At 40.7% G+C, this 23313-nt stretch overlaps 2 protein-coding genes across 2 annotated transcripts in view; one reads left to right on the top strand and one right to left on the bottom strand.

Moving 5' to 3' along the window:
* Window positions 1–261: 261 nt before the first annotated feature.
* RIDA (reactive intermediate imine deaminase A homolog) lies at window positions 262–8554 on the bottom strand. The gene is made up of 6 exons (XM_055546589.1): window positions 8384–8554; window positions 6126–6231; window positions 4491–4545; window positions 3234–3302; window positions 2074–2129; window positions 262–867 (listed from the first exon to the last, which is right to left on the bottom strand). Exons 1-6 carry the CDS (start codon window positions 8446–8448, stop codon window positions 805–807), a joined length of 414 nt encoding a protein of 137 aa, XP_055402564.1. The 5' UTR covers window positions 8449–8554; the 3' UTR covers window positions 262–804.
* Window positions 8555–8590: 36 nt separating this feature from the next.
* The window catches only part of POP1 (POP1 homolog, ribonuclease P/MRP subunit), a 35374-nt gene continuing 20651 nt past the window's right edge, over window positions 8591–23313 (top strand). Inside the window, exons 1-6 of the mRNA XM_055546588.1 lie at window positions 8591–8747; window positions 14905–15045; window positions 16502–16669; window positions 17910–18085; window positions 19285–19533; window positions 23096–23183. Coding sequence (XP_055402563.1) covers window positions 14907–15045; window positions 16502–16669; window positions 17910–18085; window positions 19285–19533; window positions 23096–23183 — 820 coding nt within the window. The 5' untranslated portion in view covers window positions 8591–8747; window positions 14905–14906. The remainder of the gene's footprint in view (window positions 8748–14904; window positions 15046–16501; window positions 16670–17909; window positions 18086–19284; window positions 19534–23095; window positions 23184–23313) is intronic.

Here is a 23313-nt window from a genome sequence, read left to right as displayed (position 1 = left end):
GTTACACTCAGAATCCTCAGCAGTGGTGGTCTTTGGGGAGGTAAGTGCAATCGACAGTGAGTGAAGGGAACTTTTAACTTCTCAAATCTATAAAATTCTGTGTTGGAATTTATTCTACAACAGGAGGTATTCATGTAGTAGTTTCTATGTGAAAAGACTTCAAAGAACAAACAAAATGGTTACACAGAGCCTTTACAACAGTGTAAAAATGTAAAGTCAGAAGTAAACTGAGAAAAAAAATAGTTGGGAGTTTAAACCTCATGGTTTCTTCACTTTTATTTAGGTAATGTAATTTAATGCATACATTAAACTGTTAAAAAAAATCAGTAAATGGAATCACACCAAGGAAAATCTGCATGCTATTTCCACTAGAAAAATATTATCTATATAAAATTTGGTCCAGTTTCTTCTCCTTTATCTCTGCCATTCAAATTTAAATGCTTTAATTTTATTCAAGCAAAAATCACATATCTGACATAATAAAATACTTCACATCATTAAATTAATAGGGTTTAGTTGAATTAGGTGTGCTCATCTTTCCTATGTTATTTCTCTACTTTTAGTCTTCTGAGTTAACTCAGTAAGGCATGTCTGTTTTCCCACATCCAGCAATACAAGTGTTACAGAAGTATAATTTGTAACATTAGTAACTAGATTCATCATTAATCTTCAATTCATGTTGTTTCCCTTATTATATGGTATTTCCATATTTCTAGATATTTCAATCTTACACTTTCCAACAAGGATTAAGCCATTAGTTTAAAAATACTATTAAATTTCCAGACTAAATAACACTTGGCCCACTTAGAGTGATGCTGTCGTCAGAGGTCCTTGCACAGCTACTGCTTCAATCTCAACTCGGCCTCCCTGTTGGGAAAATAACAGATTAAGAGAGCATCATAATGTCTACTGAAAACATATGCATTTTTAACATTAAACTTTTCAAAGAAGGAAAGGAGGGGGCACATTCACCAAGAATCACTAAGAAAAGGCTAGGCTACCGTGCCCAGCATGTTCATTTATGTTAGCTCATGTGATTCCCCTAGCAGCTCTGTTATCAGGGTTCTCTCAGTGCACAGGATGATACACTGAAGCTTAGAAAGGTTGTTTAACCCATCCCAGAACACAAAGCCAAACGGCAGAGGTTCAAACCCATGTCTTATGTCAAGTTCAGAGCTCCTTCTATCTCATTCTGCATCTTAATAAATTTGATAATACTGATCATTCCAAGTAACAGTCAAAGCAACAAAAATACCATTCACAGAAGCTAAATTTCTTGGGTGCAAAATTTCCAGAAGTCCATGAGAATTGCTTCTTTATAGGTAGAAATATAGTGCTGCTAAGGGGCATAGGAAGTGCTTCTAGTTCAATTAGAAAACCAAAGTAAGAATGGTAAGAAATCTACGAGCCATTGTTTTTCAGATGATTTTTCCTAATGGAAAGCCTAGTGTTGTTTTTGGCCATACCATGCAGCTTGTTGGATCTTAGTTCCCCAACCAAGGATCAAACCTGAGCCCTCGGCAGGAAAGTGCGGAGTCCCAACCACTGGACCGCCAGGGCATTTCCTAGATATTTTATTATACAATAGAAAATTAAAATTTTAACTGTAGAACTCACAGACCTGGCTCAATTTATAGTTGTTAAGTAACAGTAAAACAACAGAGTGGCTGTTTTACTTCTCATAGTTTAAGTAAAATGATTCTGTTGTATTCACATTCATGTGTGGCCTTTTTTTTTTTTTAAAGATTTATTTATTATTTTTAGCTGTGCTGGGTCTTCACTGCTGCAAGGGCTTTTCTCTAGTAGTGACGAGTATGGGCTGTGCTCTAGTTGCGGTGCACGGGCTTCTCATGGCGGTGGTTTCTCTTGTCGTGGAGCACAGTATCTAGGCACATGGGCTCAGTAGTTTTGGCACACGGATATAGCTGCCCCGTGGCATGTAGGATCTTCCCAGACCAGTGACTGAACGCGTGTCCCCTGCACTGGCCGGTGGACTCTTACCATTAGGTCACCAGGGAAGCTTGTAGCCTTGATTTTTAATTTTCTTAATTTTTAAGACAAACGTGTACTTACTTTGGGCAAAGCAGCAACCTGGTAAGCAGCTCTTGCAGGAAAACTACTCTGGAAATCTAATTTAAAAGAATTTCATTTTAGTTTTTTCAGATACTATATTGTAATTCAACACTGCAGGATCAAGAATCTGGTAAGTAATTCAGATCTATGTCAGTTCTTAGATACAAGCCAACACTGGAAAAAAGAAGCTCATGTTCATATTTGTTTGACAAAATACTTTGCCATGAGTCCCATAATATTTAATATTCTTAAAAGTATCTTAGCTTTCTGGGAAAAAAATGAAAATATACAGTCTTCAGAATCTGTTCTAACATGCATGCTTACATGCTGTATTAACTCATTTAAAATTCCAACCTTACAAGATGTTGTCCACATTTAGGATATGAGGAAACCAAGGCACAGAAATATTAACTAACCAGTTAAAGGTTCTGAGAGAGCAGGACAGATCGTGGCTAGACCTCATCACAGCAATAATAAATGCAGTCATGTCTTGAAAAATGATTAGGAGAGTACAGAAAACCTGAGAAGGATGTAATAAAATTAAGCTTAAGGAAAAAGGATTTGTCTGGTTGTGCTATGTTTTTCTAGGGAATGCAATAGAAATAACTTGGATCTTTTTCAAGGGGACACACTTTGTGTTTCTAAGCAGCTATTAATTCTTTCAGGACAGGATCTATGACCATTTCTTTAACCTCACCCAACATTCTTAATGTATTGTTGTTGTTTAGCTGCTAAGTCGTGACCCCATGGACTGTAGCTCACCAGGCTCCTTTGTCCATGGGATTTCCCAGGCAAGAATACTGGAATGGGTTGCCATTTCCTTCTCTAGAGGATGTTCCCGACCCAGAACCCACCTCTCCTGCATTTGTACGCGGATTCGTTACCACTGAGCCACCAGGAAAGCCCTTCTTAATTTATAATGGACACTTATTAAGGTTAATATATATCTTTTTAAAATGTGTATTTATTTGGCTATGTTGGGTCTTAGTTGCAGTGCATGGGCTTAGCTGTCCTTCAGGATGTGGAATCTTCTGGGACCAGGGATTGAACTCACATGCCCTGCACTGCAAGGTGGGTTCTTTACCCCTGGGCCATCAGGGAAGTCCAATAGATACACTTCTCTTTAAAATGGAAAATAGTAATAAAGCCAAATAACTTACATTGTTTGTAGACATCGTTGACAGTACTGAAGTCATTTATATCAGCCAGCAAAACAGTTGCTTTTACCACTAGGAGATATATACATTGTCATTAGGTTTGTTTAGTTATTTGGTCTGATCTAAAACATTACTTAGAAAAATGGTAGTGATGAAATAAAATTCACATTTTAAGGCAAGACAATAAAAATGTTAACATAAAATTTCTTTTCTCTGCCGATTTAGTCCTCCTGCGCCCCTCTAGTGTGCACTGGGTGTCTTCATAGAGCATTAGCCAGACCTCTTCAACAATAGAAATACCTGTTCAACCATAAAGTTCAATTCTTCTTTTGCTGGTGCTAGCCATGCAACTCCCTAGACCATAACATAACTTACTTATGAGCTTATTCATGTCACTAGCTATATTACCTGTGTTCTGTTTTGCAAGATTGTTTCTTGCATTATCAAACGTGACCAAGTCTCCAGTAAAAATAACTAGATGACGTGAAATCATTGACCTAAAATACAGTTCTTCAAGATCGATGATTATAATAGTTGTACTCTAGATATGGGAAGCAGCAACAAGAGAGACTTGTTTCCTGGCTTCTGGCTACTATTAACAGAGCTTTAGTCCACTAACAGCACACTGAGTGACATATCAACTAAGTCCTCACCTGACTTGGCAATGATTGAAATTAAGATCAAAAGGGAGCATCCAGTTCCGTAAGAATCAAGTCATAGCCACTGTAGTCGCTGACCTACAATACATCCTGAAAGGAATTCAGGAAGAAGATCAGGATAAGGCACTTCGTGCTCTAGGGAAATTGGCAGAACCGGCCCCCAGATAGATATTTTCAGGAGAAAATGTTACGAATCTAGTTTTACATGTTTCCATACCTAGCACTAAAACCATTAACTTAGCTATCTGTTCCTCACGAATAGCACTAACCTTCTGCCAAGACTTGGGCCAGGTACCTCTTCAGAATAGTCCTCAGAGCTTTCTGAAAGACTGTCTGCCAGGTATCAGCCTCAGGTTGGGGCAAATAAAATGTTCCATTTTTTTCCCTTAGATTGACTACTGATTAATTTTTTACTGATATTATGTATATGGCTCTAGATCGACTATATTAATTTTTCGTTGGTATTGTGTCTATGGGACTGAAACTCAGCCAACTTCAAACAACAAAAGATACAGCAGGACATATTATTAGATGCCATGTGTTCTTTAAAAAGACCAAAGAAATATCAAAAAGAAATGTGAAATAATTTCAAGTTGCTCACCATTCGTGAAGTCACAGCCTGCTGCTTTCAGAATTTCACCTATGTTTGTAAGAGCCTGTGAACCAAGGGAAGAAAGCCCTTAGGCACTCATGTTACATCGAAGATTTAACTCAATTCAGTTAACCATCTTTTACTAATACTTCCTATGTTGCAGAAAAATCTTCCTTTTCTAGAAAATTCTTCATAAGCCACATAAGCCACTCTTCATAAGCCACCTCTATACAAGTAAAATGCCTCTTGGCTTTCTTTGATGGAGTGAATCTTTCTGAAATATAGTGAGAATTTTCTCTTTTTGTGAGGAGAAAGACTGAAGTCTCTTCCTCAATGCTAGAATTGTGAAATTCTCAATGTCAACTAAGCTAAAACAAATAACTACTGGGGCTCCTAATTCTGTATCACTTTCAGGAAAAGTATGAGCTAGTAAGCATTTAAACCTGTTTTCTTTGAAGCAACATTTTTAAAGAGGTTGTTTCCTTTTTCTTAAAAAACAATTATTAGTAAATTTTGTGTATATTTGACACTTCAGCCTTTGGAAAAACGTTAGTTTTTCACTCTGTCCTTAATTTATTGTTTTTCCAATTCACTCTTCCACTTTGACTGGTCACATTATAGTAGTTGATGATTTTAAAAAATTTAATCTTCTAAATGGGTTATACATGGATATGGCAAAAAATTCAAAAGCTACAAAAAACATATACAGTGAAAAGATGTCTTTCACCCTCACTCTCCCTCCCGAGTTTCCTTCATCAAAGGCAACAACTAGAAAACTGTTTCTAGTTTCTTGTATATCCTTCCAGAGACAGCCAATGCCTATACCAGCATAAATGTATATATCCTTAGACAGAGAGACACACACGGTAGCTTATTGTGCAAGCTGTTCTGTATCTTGGTTATATTATATAACAATTTATCTGGAAGATATTTCCATATTAATTTAGCTGTACAATCTAGCAGGATTTCTTTAGCTAGTTCCTCATGATGCACATTTTAGGTTATTTTCTACCTTTGGACATCACAAATGACTCAGTGAATGTACTAAATGATAATTTAATTCTATTTATTGGATTAGAATTATACTCCCATCCTTATTAATATTTTTAGAAAACATACTGCATACTGCATGTAACCTTTGATATTTCTCTCTCTCTAACAAACATTGATTTTTACTTCTGTGGTGGTGGATTATTTTTACGGTCATTGGCCTAAAAAAATTTCCCAACTCATGCGGAAGTGGCAAGATGTTTTCACAATTCACAATTGCTTTCACAATTTCCTTCCCATTTCACTGAAATATAACTTGAGATATAACACTGCATTAGTTTTAGGTAAATAACATGATGATTTAATACATGTATGTATTGTGAAATGATTACCACAGTAAATTTAGTTAATACCCAATAATTCAGATTTAAAGTCACCTTGGCAGGTAAAATTTTTTTTTTTAGGTTGTTAAATGATTCATCACATTTCCAACTTTCTATTACTGTAAAACTGTTTTACGTCAATAAGTCAACAGATAAAAAGCATCTATCTGATAATCTCTGTAAAATAAATGAGCCAAATGGATTCTTAATATTCCTCAATATGATGAAAAAGAAGTAGAAAAGGGAACTTCAAATGTGGAAAATGACTCACCTGTTTAGCCTCTTCTGCCACCCCTCCTGGCACAAGCTGTCCACTTGCTGGGTCCATGCCTAGTTGTCCTGAAATGTAAATGGTCCTGTCGACTAACACAGCCTGACTGCAAAGAACAGAAATCCAATATATGTAAAATATAAAATGTAAAACTCAATGCTAAGAGATTTCTTTGCTAAGATACAAAAAATACAAAATATAAAATAGTAATTGGACTTCATGGAAATTAAAACCTTTTGCTTATTGAAAGTCATCTTTAAGAAAATGGAAACCCAAGTCACAAATTGGGAGAAAATATTTGTGAAACGCATATTTAACAATGGATTTGTATTCAGAATATATAAAGAACTCTTATATAATTCAATAATATAAAGACAGACAACCCAGCAAAATACTGGGCAAATGATCTGAACAGACACCTCGTAAAAGAAGACATACAAAGAGTGAAGGAGTAATGCAAACCAAAGCCACTTCGCCATACCACTACACACAATAAGGCACGACTGATAATAAGCATGGATGAGGATGTGGAGAAAATGGAATCTTCATACTTTGTTGGTGGGTATGCAAAATAGTACACACACTTTGGAAAGTAGTTGGGAGTTTCTTAAAAACTAAACAGGGAATTCTCTGGGTCCGGTAGTTAGGACTTGGCACTTTCACTCCAGGGTCTGGGTTCAATTCCTGGTCAGGGAACTAAGATCCCATAACCGACAAAAGAAAGCACTGCCAAGCACTCAAGAAAATAAGTAATGAGACAAGGTTAATCATTGCTGAAGGGTCAAGAAGGATACATGGCTTACTTTCTGAACTGATCATTTTTGTAGTAAGGAAACTAAATAACAGAATTAGTAACAAGATCACAGGGAAAAGCATAAGCTACACTGAGACCTGAAAGAGAGCCAAACAAATCAACTTTCAGTTCAGTTCAGTCGCTCAGTCATGTCCGACTCGTTGCGACCCCATGAACTGCAGCACGCCAGGCCTCCCTGTCCATCACCAACTCCCGGAGTTCACTCAAACTCATGTCCATCGAGTCGGTGATGCCATCCAGCCATCTCATCCTCTGTCGTCCCCTTCTCCTCCTGCCCCCAATCCCTCCCAGCATCAGAGTCTTTTCTAATGAGTCAACTCTTTGTATGAGGTGGCCAAAGTACTGGAGTTTTAGCTTTAGCATCATTCCTTCCAAAGAACACCCAGGACTGATCTCCTTTAGAATGGACTGGCTGGATCTCCTTGCAGTCCAAGGGACACTCAAGAGTCTTCTCCAACACCACAGTTCAAAAGCATCAATTCTTCGGTGCTCAGCCTTCTTCACAGTCCAACTCTCCCATCCATACATGACCACTGGAAAAACCATAGCCTTGACGGACCTTTGTTGGCAAAGTAATGTCTCTGCTTTTGAATATGCTATCTAGGTTGGACATAACTTTCCTTTCAAGGAGTAAGCGTCTTTTAATTTCATGGCTGCAATCACCATCTGCAGTGATTTTGGAGCCCCTAAAAATAAAGTCTGACACTGTCTCCACTGTTTCCCCATCTATTTGCCATGAAGTGATGGGACCAGATGCCATGATCTTAGTTTTCTGAATGTTGAACTTTAGGCCAACTTTTTCACTCTCCTCTTTCACTTTCATCAAGAGGCTTTTTAGTTCCTCACTTTTGCAATTAATTCTCTCTTAGATAAAAAGTCCCACCATTGTTTCTAAACATAAAATCTACCATTTTAACCATTTTAAAGTACACATTTCAATGGCATTAAATGTTTAAAAAATTTTTTATAAAGAGACCTTAACTTCACTTTAAATTTAGAAGTAAAATCTGTTTTACCCCATCTCACGGTTATTCAGAAAATAAGATACTTTCATTTCTAATGTCCTACTTGCCTATATTTTGTTCAACATGCTCCCAACTTTCCTCTTTTATTTCATGACGTCTCCCCTCATATCTTTTTTCCTTTATAACTTTAAATACAATTGGTAATTTTATAACACAATTGGTATTGAGTCTCTAGGTGCGTAGCCTGCTATGGTTCAGTCCCAGTGGGCACAGTGAACCCCGAGGCCCGCAGCAGCTCTAACCTGGACTAGCGGCTGCCGTCTACGGGGTCGCACAGAGTCGGACACGACTGAAGCGACTTAGCAGTACCAGCAGCAGCCCAAGCCCCAAACCCCCACCCCACACGCCCCGAATGCCCGCCCCGGGGTCGCCACCCCAGACGCCTCGAGTCCTTCTCGGCTCCCACAGCCCTCCTGTACCTGTAGGGACCAATGGCCGCGGGGGCTTTCGCGGTGCTGATTATCTTTCTGACCAGAGACGACATGGTTAAACCCTTTTCCCTTGCTGCCCCTCGGAAACAACTACGCAGAACTCGGTTCTCGCTCGCTCTTCACCTGACCAGCAGGGGCCAGAATCGCTGCTTTAAAGCTTGGCCGGGGATTCGCTCGGCATTCTGGGAGTTGTAGTCTCCGTGCGACTCCGGGCCACGTGGAGGTCGCGGTCACACTGGCGCATGCGCCCTCCAGTTCGCTCTCCGCGCCCGGCGCGTCGGTGGCTGTGGCAGAACCTTGTCATCCGGACTAGGTGGGGAGTCCTGGTTTCTTCACACCGGGCGTCTGGAAGGTAGGTCGTGATGGGCTGGCGTCCTCCAGGGATCGCGACTGTGGGAGAGAGGGTGTGGCCTCCCCCTGCGGGTGCCTAGTATTGGCCGGGCTCCTCTTGGATTGTCCTCACACCCAACTATAACCTACTCTTCTTCCCTTGCTGCCAGCGCTGGGGCCCTTCTTTCCGCTTGGCACCTCCTACTTTTACCAGAGAACTGGGGTCACGTCTTGGTGGGTGTCTAGCCAAAAAAAAAAAAACAAAAAAAACGAAACAAAAGGACTCAATGAAGCCAAAGATCAGAAGGAAGGATTTATTACTTGCTTCAAGTGAGGAGAATACCGTGGATCTTTCCCAAAGTAGTGTCTCCCCAGCAGAAAATCCGGGACCTTTTAAGCTAAAGTAAGTTAAGTCGCTTGAGTCGTGTCCGACTCTTTTGCGACCCCTTGGACTGTAGCCTGCCAGGCTCCTCCGTCCGTGGGTATTTTCCAGGCAAGAATACTGGAGTGGGTTGCCATTTCCTTCTCCAGGTTTTAAGCTAGGAATACATGCATATTCATGAAGGGGCTCCAGCGGAAGGCAATTCAGCATAGACTTGTGGCAAAGGTCAACAGTTTTAGTTTTAGTGGAAGAGACAGGGTTGGGGGAGGGGGTCATAAGAAAGGTCAGCAGCATCATCCCAGTTGATCTGATGATTGAGTGCCCGAGGGGGTTCAAATTCTGCAAAACAGCTGGAGAAAATGTTTCAGGCTACTCTTGGTCATGGAACTAGAAATGGGAGTTTACAACTGATTTTTATTACTGGTACTTCTCCTGCCTGATAATAGTTGTTTTTTAAGTCCCTTTCAGCTGCTAAGTCAGTGTCCTACTTTCTTTGAAACCCCATGGACTGTAGCCTACCAGGCTCCTTTGTCCATGGGATTTGCTAGGCAAAAATCCTGCATGGGCTGCCATTTCCTGCTGCAGGGGATCTTAAGATCGTTTTTTTAGGTCCATTAAGATCATTATTACTGAGCCATGCTGTTCAGGGACAAGCCTTGTGGCCAGGCTTAGATCACAAAATGGCTTAGGCAAGAAATGGCTTCTCAAATGCCAAGAAAGCCTTGCCTGGTTGTTTTTCTGGGGACCCCCTACTTTATCTGTTTACACTTCAGCCCCTGTGATCTTGATCCCACTCTGTCTGTCATTTCTCTGCATTGCCCCACCAGGCAGAGGCTCTCCTAGGACTGGGCTTGCATTCTCTAAAGGAATAAGATGGGTGATTCGGAGAACCTTGAGGAGACTTGGCACTGTTCACCTCCTCCCTGCCCCCTCATGCTTCCTCCTCTGGAGAGCCCCTAGAGATTTACAAGATGTCTCTGCAGAAGCCTAGTGACTGGCATCTGATTTCAAGTAGGAGATTATTGATCTCGGTGCAGCAAATGGCCCCAGAGCTATTCTCTTGGCAGATATTCAGTCATGCAGTATCAGAAGCAGTGGTACTTGGCTAAATATTTTTTACTGTTAAAATATGCATTATAGGCACGTATCACTTCTTATTTTACGCATGCACATGCATATTCAACAGATATATATATTGAGCCCCTGCTTTGTGCAAGACTCTCTGCTAGGTCCTGGAGATGTGGCAGTGAAAAAGACTGGCAAAATTCCCTGTCCTCCCCTGCTTCTGAAACAGAATCCTCTGTTTTCCACCTCATTTTGTTCTACATACTGTGGCTTTCCAACTCTGACTCGAGAACCTTCAGAGCTTTTTCATTGGTTTAGAGCTTTTGCCTCCAAGCCTTGCCTACTCAGTTTTGTCCTCTGCTGCTGTCTCTTTCCACTCTAGTTATCCAGAGTCCTCACTCCTGAAGTCATGAAGCAGATTCTTGAATACTTTCTTCCCTAAGTTCTGACTAATGAAATCTTATGTTCTCATTGACTTTTCCTGTAGATTCACACTTTTTCTTTCCCTTATCCTGTTTCCTATTGTGCTGTACTGCAAAATTTAGTCTTTTAAAATAAAAAAAATTTTTTTTTTTTAGTTCATTTTAGACCCCTGTGTTGTGTGTTAGTTGCTGCTGGGGCTTTTCTCTAGTTGCAGCAAGTAGCGGCTACTTGAGTTGCGGTACACAGGCGTCCACTGCAGTGGCTTCTCTAGTTGCAGAGCACAGGCTCTAGGGCGCACAGTCTCAGTAGCTGCAGCTCCTGGGCTCTAGAGCACAGGCTCAGGAATTGTGGTGCAGGGGCTTAGCTGCTCCTCGGCATGTGGGATCTTCCTGGATCAGGGATCAAACCCAGGTGTCTTGCATTGGCAGGAGGATTCTTTACCATTGAGCGACCAGAGAAGCCCTTTCATCTTGTACTATATGTGATCTTATTCTCTAACTGTTTTTAAGAATGGTGAATAGAGCCAGACTGCCTGGTTTGAATCCCCGCACAATCACAAGCTGAGTTTCACCTCTCTGTGCTTCAGTTTTTTCATTTATGAAATGATGGTAGTGCAAGTACTTCCCTCACAGGGTTGTAAGAATAAGTAAGTAAGTATGAGTAAGGCATGGGGAATAGGGCCTGACACACAAAGTTCTCAAAAATATTGGTGCTTAAGATGAGTAATTCTTTAAGGAAAGAGGCCACACGCATGTGCTACTTTGCTTGTAGCATAGCTACAACCCAAAGCTATTAACCACATATAGGTACCCCCAAGCTTATTAAATTTGATTAAACTGGATAATTAGGAGGTGTTTTAATTTACAAAACACTTCACCATATGATTTTTAAATAGGCACTCTCTTGAAGCATTACAGATAATTAAACTTGAGTGGTATTGGAGAAGACTCTTGAGAGTCCCTTGGACTACAAGGAGATCAAACCAGTCAATCCTAAAAGAAATCAGTTCTGAATATTCATTGGAAGGACTGATGTTGAAGCTGAAACTCTAATACTTTGGCCACCTGATGCAAAGAACTGACACATTGGAAAAGACCCTAATGCTGGGAAAGATTGAAGTCAGGAGAAGGGGATGACAGAGGATGAGATGGTTGGATGGCATCACCGACTTGATGGACATGAGTTTGAACAAGCTCTGGGAATTGGTGGTGGACAGGGAAGCCTGGCGTGCTACAGACCATGGGGTCGCAAAGAGTTGGACACAACTGAGCAACTGAACTGAAGTAAACTGGAAATATTAATATTTCTTGTGAAACAGCATGCCTGTATTCATTAGGCAGATTTTATTAAGTCTGAGTCACCAGTTTTTTAGGTTAAAATAAGTCAGAGATCATCTGTTTAATTCCCTGGTTTTCAAACCAGATTCTACTCTACCAAGGGTTGTATCTGATCAGCCAGGGGATAATATGCTGGATGGGAAAATATGACATGTTCAATTTATGTGAATATTTGAGAGAAAACACTTTTATAAAGCCTGGCACATACTTAGTGCTCATTGAAGTTTTGACTAAAATGGCCATGAAAACAAAACTGTGACTGTTGGGAATAGATGTAAAATTCACGTGAATGTTAAAGGTAAGAGTTAAAATTCCTGCTGGAAGCTATTTTAAACTAAATCCTCAGGCTTCATAAGGATGTATTCTACATTCATTCTCTTCTGGCATCAGAACTGTTTGAGAATCCTTGCTAGTTCAATCTGCTCATTTTCTACTCTCAAACCTAAGGTCAGAGATGTGATTTCTGGTTCCTAAATTTGTTGTCCCAGCCAGGGCTCCCAGGTAGTGATGTGTTTTACTGGGTAAGTTCTGATTCAAGCATGTGGACTAAACTGTTTTGTAGGATAATTTTGAATGGTTCTTAATACAGTCTGATCTGAATCAAGACCTTCACTAGTCAGTGAGTTTTGCAGAGCTCTGTTTACTTACTACATATTTTTAAGTTTGGAAAATATTTTGGAGTGTAGATCAAGTTGTTTTTCATGTAAGTGAAAACAGAATGGAGTGAGAAAGTGAAATGAGATACATTTCTGTGACTTCATTTTTTATTTAAGAGTAAGAGTTACCATTAACTGAGCCCTTAGTTTATGCAGAGCCCCATGCATTGTGTTGGGTACATTACCTTACAACCATTTGTAGATTATTCCCATTTATAGAAAGGGGGACCGAAGCTCAAAGAGGGAAAATAATTTTCCTAAGATTATATGACTAAAAAGTGTTACGGAAGATATTTGAATCCAGGTCTTTTTCACTCTGAAGTAAAGGCTCTTAAACACTCTGCCACATAGATTACTCTTGATTTTTATGAAGTATTGAATTGGAAAGAAGATAAGTGAATTTAACTCAATGGCACTCATCGGGTGTGGTGCAAATCCTGATGTGAATTTTGAAAGTTTGTGCAGGTGGTCAGCATAGTGATTGGGGTAACACCGCTGCCATTTACTAGACAGGGATCAAGGATGTTAGCTGTCCTGCAGTGTACGATACCTGACTCTGCTTTGCATAAAGTAGTGGCTGGATGGATTTAATATGTACTGAGTTTTCCAGGAATACAATAAAAAGGCAAGATTGAACTTTAAAAGTAAAATTTGTACTTTACCAAAGAATGTTTACGAATTTAGGGAACCATGTCGCCAGTGGCATTACTGCCCTAACAGGTACTAGTATACACCTGTATCTCTTTGCCTTTGTAGTTGTTGCGGGTATGTAATTCTATGTATCAGATCAGATCAGTCGCTCAGTCGTGTCCGACTCTTTGCGACCCCATGAATCATAGGTATGAGTAAAGGCTAGTATTAAAACATTTAAATGCTTGGAGAATAGCGTGGTTGTGGCTGCACTGAGCCTTCTGGCCTCCTAGTGTCTCCTTCCTGCAGGACCCTTCCCTCCCCACAGTCAGCAAGGAAAGAGTTAATGCCTGCTGTGTGGGGGCTTCTAGGCCCCGCTCCCGCTCCAGCTCTGCAGATCGTGCCCATGCCTCTGTTGGCGCCTGTGTCTCTGATTATCCCCCTGGGTTAAACATACCTCTGTTTCATAATGTCATCTAGTTATGTGAAATACTTACATACAGAAAAGAAATATTATTTTAGTTACTTTTGGGCTTCCCTTGTGGCTCAGCTGGTAAAGAATCTGCCTGCAATGTGGGAGACCTGGGTTCGATCCCTGGCTTGGGAAGATCCCCTGGAGAAGGGAAAGGCTACCCACTCCAGTATTCTGGCCTGGAGAATTCCATGAACTATATGGTCCATGGGGTTACAAAGAGTCGGACACAACTGAGCAACTTTCACTTCACTAATTACTTTTAGTTCTCCCCTACATCACAATGAGGGCACATATTGTAGGACTTGTTTTGATAAAAGTTATATGTCTAGTAGGTTATGTAATTAATGCATTTCAAATAAAATAGAAGACAGGTGTTTCAAGCTCTTCAGTAAAAGAAAGGGGCATTGAGTTTGAGAGCTGAGAACTGCTGTGGAATCAAGCTCCACTAGGTTTTTGTCCCTTTGTCTTCTTACTTCAAATTGAAATCTTTTGCAGTTCTAAATTAAAGGTACAGCTGGCCTCATCTCAGTAGTAGAAATGAAAATGTTAGTAATTTGTGTTCAGTTTTTGGTGAGGGTGTCATATTGGAAGAGTGTATTTCGTTTTTCATTGATTCACATGGCTCTTGTTTCACTTAATTTTGATAAACTGTTTTAGCTAATTAAATTTTTTTACAAGGGCATAGGGATCTTATCTTCATTTTTCATCCTGCCAACAAACTTTATGCAGTGTCAACCCTGGTACGTGACTCAATTATTTGACAGTACAACACAGTTATTTTTTTCTGTTGAATTAAAAGTTTTTGGTGTTAATGCTAGTCCCTCTGGTTATAAATCCCTGCTGTAGATCAGTATCATAGTAACTTTTTTTTTAAGTTTGTTTGTTTTTTTTTAAATGTGGACCATTTTCAAAGTCTTTATTGAATTTGTTACAGTGTTGCTTCTGTTTTTATGTTTTGGTCTTTTGGCCATGTGATATCTTATCTCCCTGACCAGGATCGAACCCAGGCCTCCTCCACTGGAAGGCCAAATCTTAACTACTGGATCGCCAGGGAAGTCCCCTACGATAACATTTTGGTGTCATTAACCCATCTATAATAGATGGAGATGTATTATGTTGAAAATTCAAATTCTAAGTCACATGAACATTTATTCATTAAATTTATTTTTTATTTTTGAAATTTATTTCAAAATTTATTACTTTCTTTTCAGAAATGTCTAATGCAAAAGAAAGAAAACATGCAAAGAAAATGAGAAACCAGCCCACCAATGTGACTTTATCCTCTGGCTTTGTGGCTGACAGTGGAGTAAAGCACCATAATGGAGGTGGAAAACCTTTCCAGTCTCAAAAAGGTAAGATACACATGGTACTCGCTACACACGCTTCCCTATGGATCAGATTGCTTTTGTCACTCCTTTTGGTAATCATCATCTAAATGATGGAGGAGCTAGATTAAAAATAGATACAATTGACCCTCATTATTTGCAAGCTTTGTATTTGCAGATTCCCCTAGGTGCTAAATTTGTAACCCCAAGCTTAATCCTCATGGCAGGATGGTGGTCATACCAAGAGTGGGAACATTTTTGATTCCCTTGATGCAGGTTATTTCTAGTGGAGTTCCCAGTGCCGTCCTGTTTGACCTTCTTACCAGACGAAGGATTCTGATGGGGCAGGGCCGTGTAGTGTAAGAAACTCCAGCTGTCACAGGGGTTCGAATGCCGATTGTGCGGTGGCCCCAGGCAGGTCACTTAACACTTCTGAACTTCATTTTCTCTTTGGAAAAGAAAGGAAAGGCTGAGTTGTTCTTATGATTTAAGACCGTAATCTCTGCGATATATGTAACACATACATGCATGGACACGTACATGTTTCCTCTCGGAGCAAGGGCTCAGTGTTCACTCGTTCACTGTTGGCTGTGACTTTCTAGAACATAGCGGCTGGGAATAATGAAAACTGGCTGTACATATTTTAGAGCTGATATATTTTATCTGTACCTTAACAGTTTATTAAATGACACTGGTATGTTTCTTGAAATACAGTGCCTTTATCATGTCTGCATTTAATTTTTGTACTGATTTTATAAATCTTATAAGGTGATGTGAAGGGGATAGCTGTTTATTAGTCAGCAACAGGAAATAGAAAATAGATTGAGATGCAACACTGATGCCCAACAGGCCGGGTGACAAGCCTTAACGCATATCTCATTTATGTCTCACAACGACGGACTTTGCAACGTTTCATGGTTATAGGGCCTTAATAATTGTCACCACAATGGAGATGAGCAGGAATGCAGTGAAATTCTCCACTGATCTTTCCCTGTGTTCACAGAGAGGGATTTGATGATATCTTGAAGTCAGAATGGTTTGAATGCCCAGGCATATGTATAGAAATTGCCTTTATTTCTTGCTTAGCATAGCGGCTATCGATTGGAGTGTAGCAGAGAATTAAGATGAAAGACTAAATATGCACAATCAGGTGAACTGTAGTATTTAAGGGAACTTGGGTGTAAAATTCACATTGCACTATTTATATAGAGAAAATTTCCCTTGTATCTGTTATATCCAAGGTTCTTCCGTGTGTCACAGGGACATGGTTAGCTAGCATGCCGCCTCCTAGCTGTGTGACCTCGGGCAGGTCAGTTCACCTCCCCACCTGGGAGCCCTCCTCCTGCAGGGGAGGACAGGAATAGCCACCTTACGGGGCGTTACAGGACTAAAATCCCCATCGGTGTTGTCACCCAACACTCTCATCCTTATCTCTGATAAAAGTGACCTGTTTCTTCTTGTTTTCTTTTTGAAAACATACTAGAGTCTCATCCTGGAACTTCCCGACAGCGGCAGACCAGAGCGACCCACCGTCCGCTGGCCGAGTCTGATGCAAAGGAGCAGCCTTCCTCCAGGGTAACCTTTAGAAAAAAGGGAGGATGGAAAGCAGGTCCCGAGGGCACTTCTCAGGAGATTCCCAAGTATATAACCGGTAGGTGTTTGTAAGGAAGCCAAGCGTGATTGGACTGTGAGCTCTGTTTATCCTGCAGCCAGATTTCTAGTGCCCTCTGGTAGCTCAGGTGGTAAAGAATCTGCCTGCAATGCAGGAGACCCCGGTTCGATTCCTGGGTCTGGAAGATCTGCTGGAGAAGGGATAGGCTACCCACTCCAGTATTCTTGGGCTTCACTCACTGGTGGCTCAGCTGGTAAAGAATCCTCCCGCAATGCTGGAGACCTGGGTTGGGAAGATCCCCTGGAGGAGTGACAGGGTACCCACTCCAGTATTCTGGCCTGGAGAATTCCTTGGACTGTGTAGTCCATGGGATCTCAGAGTCGGACACGACTGAGCGACTTTCACGTCAGGCGTGTCTCAGCTGCAGCCTGGACTCATTGCCTTGGCCTGTGTGCTCTTGCTGCCCCCTCTCGCCATCTTCTTAGAGGTCCTGATTTGTCTTTTTTGTCTTAAAGTTGTCGTTGGCACCACCCCCTCCTTGTGAAAAAATATAAAATGCCATCCATACTTTTCAGCACGCATCTCCAAAGATAAAACCAAATTTAGTGCAGTCTGAGGGCAGCCAAGGCCTGTAAGTTCCTGTCTCCAGGCCCTTTGTTGCCTCGTTCCCTGATGCCCCCTCGTTCCCTGATGCCCCCTCGTTCCCTGATGCCCCCTTGTTACCCCTCACCCCCACTACCTCATAACCCTGTATTCTTATGGTCTTTATGCCTTCCTGGAGGAATTCACTTAAGTGTCTCCAGCACTTTGTTTATTCTTTAGGAAAAAAAAGTCTATTTTTCAATAAAACTAAAAATACTTATGGTTATATATTTGTAAAAAAGCAGAAACTGTTAAGGAAGAAAACCCTTGGAATCAAAACTAAGATTTTGTTTTTTCTTTGTTTTCTGGTGGGATTATAACACTTAAGAACGGTTGTGATTATATTGCATGTAGCCTTCTGTTTTAAAAATAAAACCTTTTAAGCTTATTTTTTAAACTTTTTTTTCTGATTAGGAAAGTAGAACTGAATCCTTGCAGAAAACTTGAAAAATATAAGTTGAAGGACAATTTCCCAATCATGTAATACAGAAATAACTACTATTGGTATTAATCTATTAGGGGGTTAGGGTAGTGGATGAATTGTAAGCTTGTGTATTTAAAAATCTTTCTGAAATCTACCAGGAAAAGTATTGATTCAGGATGAGTTTTTAAATGGCATTGCTATTTCCTTCAACAGCTTCTACTTTTGCTCAAGCCCGAGCTGCTGAAATCAGTGCCATGTTGAAAGCAGTGACCCAGACATCTTCTAATTCGCTGGTTTTCCAGACTCTGCCACGGCACATGAGACGAAGAGCCATGAGCCACAATGTCAAACGCCTTCCTCGGCGGTTACGGGAGATTGCCCAGAAAGAGGTATGAGAATCCCTTAATGTAAATGTTTAGGTTAGTAGTTCTTTAAAGAAATTGAGAAGTATTAGCCTGATAGAATTTATTAAAATGAAAACTAAGAAACAACATACTCATTTTGCATATTTTTTGGTTTATCATTACCTTTCCCCCCTTCACCCCATACCCCCAAAATTAGCAGGCTGCTGGATATTATAGCTACTTTTAAATGTAGCATTTGCAACCTCTCTCTCTTTATGATGTTAAACAGTTGGTGTTCCCCAGTCAGATTTAAAATAAATTTTGACCTTACCAGATAAGTAATTTAGCTCTGCACTTTGGAACGTGACCAATCTAGAGCTGGAAGGTTAAAAGATTGCCTTTTGTCTTTTTTAAAATTGAAAACTTGAACTTGGATTTAATTTTTCTTCAAGTCCTGTTGTTTTTGGCTTTACCAGAATTCTTGGTTTGGTCATTCTATGGTTGTCCAAGCACCTTATGTTTTCATTAATTGATTCAAAATTTCTTTATCAAGTGCCTTCTAGGTACTGGCATGAAGCTGGTGGTGGGGTTACAGTCTATTAAGGTAAAATCTTCTTAAGGGGCCCACACACTAATGGAGAAGAGTTTTTCCCACAGAAGTTTAGCTTAGCTATGGAAGAGAGCAAGAGTGAAAACTAAACAGGAATTTTGTACTTTCTAGATTTCATGAGAAGTCTGTTTCCTCATGATAGCATTTAGCATTTGTCTTTCAGTACTTAAGTGGTATGAATTGTGTAGGTTTTTCCCACTTTTATATTTTTGGTCCTTAGTTTTGGGTTTAATTATGATCTTAGAGGTTAAAAAAACTATAGAAAGAGAACAACGAAGAGCTAGCATTTGATTTATTCTTTCTTGCTGTCTGATATTGATAGCCACACATCAGTTTGACTTACTATGTTGAACATTTTGTAAATATTCTAATCTTCCCAGGCCCCAAAGTTTGCCCAGTTCGTGAGTGATAGAACTGAGCTTCCTTTCTAGGTTTGCCTTTTCCTAAAATCTTCATTCTTTCTGTGACCTCCTCTACTTTCATTGGAAAAAATCACCAATTAAAAAATTGCACAAACTAATGGAGTCCGTAAGGTATTTCACTTCCCCTAAAATTAGCTGTTGGAATTCCTAACACTTAACTTTGTTTTGAGATGGTCACAAAAGGGGATCTGCCTGTCTTCTTGAAACTACAGGCAGAGAAAGCAGTTCATCAGAAAAAAGAACACTCAAAAAATAAGTGCCATAAAGCTCGACGATGTCACATAAACCGCATACTGGAATTTAACCGGAGACAAAAGAAGAACAAATGGCTGGAAACTCACATCTGGCATGCAAAGCGGTTTCACATGGTCAAGAGATGGGGCTACTGCTTGGGGGAGAGGCCGACAGTCAAGAGCCACAGAGCCTGCTACCGGGCCATGACGAGCCGCTGCCTCCTCCAGGTAGGCTTCCGAAGCCAGCGGCCGCTCAGCGCGCTCCCCTCTGTTTCTATTTAGACTCTTCCCCACCCCTTTAGAAGAGTTCGTGGTAGGCCAAAGCCCTATCTAACATGATGTATTTTAAAAATAATTACTGGGCGAGAACCATTTTACTAGATGCTGGAGTTGACGCAGCCTAAAGTTTTGCCGGGAGACTGACAATCAGATAATTAGCCTAACATTCAGTTTTGTTGTAAGGGAAAACTGTGCAATACTATGAGTATTCATAATGGGAAGAGGAGTACTTCCCCATGCAAGTGATGTTTGAGCTGAGCTCTAAGGGATAAGAAATTGCCAGAGTGGGGAAGTCAGAAGGCAGCCAGATAGGGAAGGATTGAAATAAACACACTGTGACAAAGATGAAGAGAGTGAGAGAGAGCAGGGCTAACATTAGGGTGAGAGTAGTTCTGGAGAAATAAGAAACCAGAGCCCGTGGGGTCTTGTTGGTCATGCTCCAGGTTGATTCAGCATTGATTCATTTAGCAGTCATTTGCCACCATAGATATTTGAGAACCGTCTCTCCTGGGAAGAGTGTTTTAACGTCTTTGAGAGGACAGTTGATTTTAGAGCTGATTTTAGAGCTGTGTAATAGTCTTTGTCTGTCTTGGCTGTTCTAGCTCCCCCACCCCAGCAGCCTGCCCCAGTCCCCCCAACTCCGCATGAAATCGCTTCCTCTTTTTCAGTACATGTTTAGCAGTCTGTGGGCTTCCCTGGTAGCTCAGATGGTAAAGCGTCTGCCTACAATGCGGGAGACCTGGGTTCGATCCCTGGGTTGGGAAGATCCCCTGGAGAAGGAAATGGCAACCCACTCCAGTATTCTTGCCTGGAAAATCCCATGGACTGAGGATGCTGGTAGTCGCAAAAGACCCCAGTCCATGGGATCGCAAAGAGTTGGACATGACTGAGCGACTTCACTTAGCAATCTGTTCTTTGCAGAGGGCCTTTCAATGGCAGGATGGCCTTGACCAACTTTAGAAAGCTCTTAGTATTAGCATCCTCTGATCCCTCTTGAGAGCAATATAGCAGAATAATCAATACAAGAACCTGAAAAAAATCTGTGGTAAAAAAGACATAATGTTAGATTTGCCATTTTATTTTTAAGTCTGCACTTCCGTGGTACTTATTGCTTAGGTCTTAAGTATATTCACATTGTTGTGTGACTGTCATTACCATTCATCTCTGGGACTTGTTTGTCTTCTCAAGCTGAAATCCCGCATCCATTAAACACTAAATCCCCATTCCTGTCTCACCCCGGTCTCTGTCAGCTACCATTCTACTTTTGATCTTTATAAATTTGACCACTATAGGTGGCTCACATTAGTAGAATCATATAATACTTGTATTTTTGAGACTGGCTTATTTCCCTCAGCATGATGTCTTCAAGGTTCATCCATGTTGTATCATGTGTCAGAATTTCCCTCATTTTTAAGGCTGAATGATATTCCATTGTATTTTATACCACACTGTGTTTATCCATTCATCCATCAACGTTGATCCACTCTTGGGTGGTCTCCACTTCTTGGCTGTTGTGAATAATGCTGCTGTGGACATGGTGTACAAACATCCTTTCAGTTCTTTGCTTTCAGTTCTTTTGGGTACGCGCCCAGGAGTGGAACTGCTGGATCATGTGGTAGTTCTTGGTTTAAATTTTTGAGGAACCATTGTACTGTTTTCCATAGAAGCTCTACCATTTTACATGCCCATCAGAAGTTTCTCCACATCCTCACCAAAACTTGGTGTTTTCTGTTTTTTGGGTTTTTTTTTTTTTTTTAGAATTGCCGTCCTAATGGGTATAAAGTAAAATACAGGGACCTCTTAAGGGCCTCTGATTTGAAGACTGAGTAGCAGAAATCATGGATTAGAGTCAAATTCTTCATTTTACATTGCAGAACTGGGATTTGGAGTGATCAAGTGACTTGCCTAGGGCCACACAGCTTGTTGGTAACCTGCCTAGCTCTTGGAAGCTGACTCCCCTGGCCCGTGCTTTCTCCACTACCATTGCTCAGATTTTAAGGCAGACCTAGTTACTTCTCATTTGGGGCAGAATTTTTGCTGAGGTTATCCCATAGTTTCTTTACATCAGCCCTAAGTAATAAAAATAATAGTAATAAATATTTTTGAATACTTAATGTCTGTTTTAGTACTTTACATATGTTTACTCACTTAATCCTTACAGCAACAGTATGGGTAAGTGTTTACTATTATTTCCATTTTACAAATGAGGAAGCTGAAGTACAGAGAAGTTGGGCAGTTTACCCATAGCCGTACAACTAACAAGTGGTAAAGCTGGGATTTGAGCCCAGGTAGTCTGGCTTCAGGAGAAGGAAATGGCAACCCACTCCAGTGTTCTTGCCTGGAGAATCCCAGGGACGGGGGAGCCTGGTGGGCTGCCGTCTCTGGGGTCACACAGAGTCGGACACGACTGAAGTGACCCAACAGCACAGCAGCAGCAGTCTGGCTCCAGAGTTCCATGCTCTTAACCCTCATTCTCTGCTATCAGCCAGTTGTACACACTTGAGTGGGGTTCATCTGCCACTGACAGCTGGGAGTGGATCGCTGTTGCTGGGAGATTTCTGTCAGCACAGATGAACATGGGTTTGCTGGAGCCTTTGCTGTACTTTGCATTTTAGTCTCCATGTGTACTAGATTTGCTTACCGGACCCATGGCAGAGGGGTAAGCTCGGGGGTCAGTGAGCCTGACTCGAATGCCAGCTTCTCCACTTTCTGATGATATGACTGTTCAAGTAGCAGTCTCTGTCTCAATGTCCTCACCCGGCAAATAAGTTAATGCTGGCATCTGATCATCAGGTGTTGGGAAGATTAAATGACAGTCCAGTAAGGAGTTAACCCCACACTGGCACTCAGTAATCTTTCAGTAACTATTAACCATTATTATGTCTTTAACATAATTGATTTTATTAGCTCAGTCTGAGCTCTCTTCATCCTATTTAAATTGATAAGGCTTTATTCTCATTACTCTCATTTTTCCTTGTACATTGCTTAGTCAAAATTGGATATCATGGTTAATACTGAGCAGGGCATGGGACTTCCCTTGTGGTCCAGTGGCTAAGGCTCCATGCTCCCAATGCAGGGGGCCTGGGTTTGATCCCTAGTCAGGAAACTAGATCCTTCATGTCAACAGCTAAGATCCAGAGCAGCCAAATAAATAATATTAAACAAACAAAAGAGAGAGACTGAGCAGGGGAGAAATGTGGGATAGATTGCCTCATGTGTCTTTAGGCTGAGTGTTGAATAATCCTAAAGCCCTAAATTAGCTAACCAAAGTGAGCATCCTTAACATAATTTTGCTGAATTTATTACAGTCCTGCTTATTCTACTTTGATTTTTCACTTTAGGTAGATTTTGGGGAGGGATAATCCTTAAAGGCAGTAGTTTTTACATACCACTTGGAACTTATCTGTGAATATAGGATAAAACACATATCTCCTTTCTGAAAAGTAAGATACTACCACTTACATTTTAAATAGAAATTCAAGTATTTAATTGTATCTCCCTCTTTTTACAGGATTTATCCTACTACTGCTGTTTGGAGTTGGAGGGCAAAGAGGAAGAAATACTAAAAGCACTTTCTTCAATGTGTAGCATAGACACAGGTAAACTTGTTTCAAAGCTGAGTCCTGTTTAAGTCTGTATATGTGTTCATTTCATAAACACGTGTCTGCTGTAAGCTAACCCTAACCCACTCCAGTGTTCTTGCCTGGAGAATCCCAGGGATGGGGGAGC

This window comes from Bubalus kerabau, chromosome 14 (genome assembly GCF_029407905.1).
Source record: "Bubalus kerabau isolate K-KA32 ecotype Philippines breed swamp buffalo chromosome 14, PCC_UOA_SB_1v2, whole genome shotgun sequence".
NCBI classification, from domain to species: domain Eukaryota; kingdom Metazoa; phylum Chordata; class Mammalia; order Artiodactyla; family Bovidae; genus Bubalus; species Bubalus kerabau.
This window is presented reverse-complemented; position numbering and strand designations above follow the sequence as displayed.

Bases quoted from the DNA above. Each gene is read 5' to 3' on its own strand.
- RIDA (XM_055546589.1), bottom strand. From the start codon at position 8,448: ATGTCGTCTCTGGTCAGAAAGATAATCAGCACCGCGAAAGCCCCCGCG. The intron at 3,303-4,490 runs GTGAGCAACTTG...TATATCTCCTAG, and splicing joins AGGCTGTGACTTCACGAATG to TGGTAAAAGCAACTGTTTTG. The intron at 2,130-3,233 runs GTAAGTTATTTG...CTTTTAAATTAG, and splicing joins CAACGATGTCTACAAACAAT to ATTTCCAGAGTAGTTTTCCT.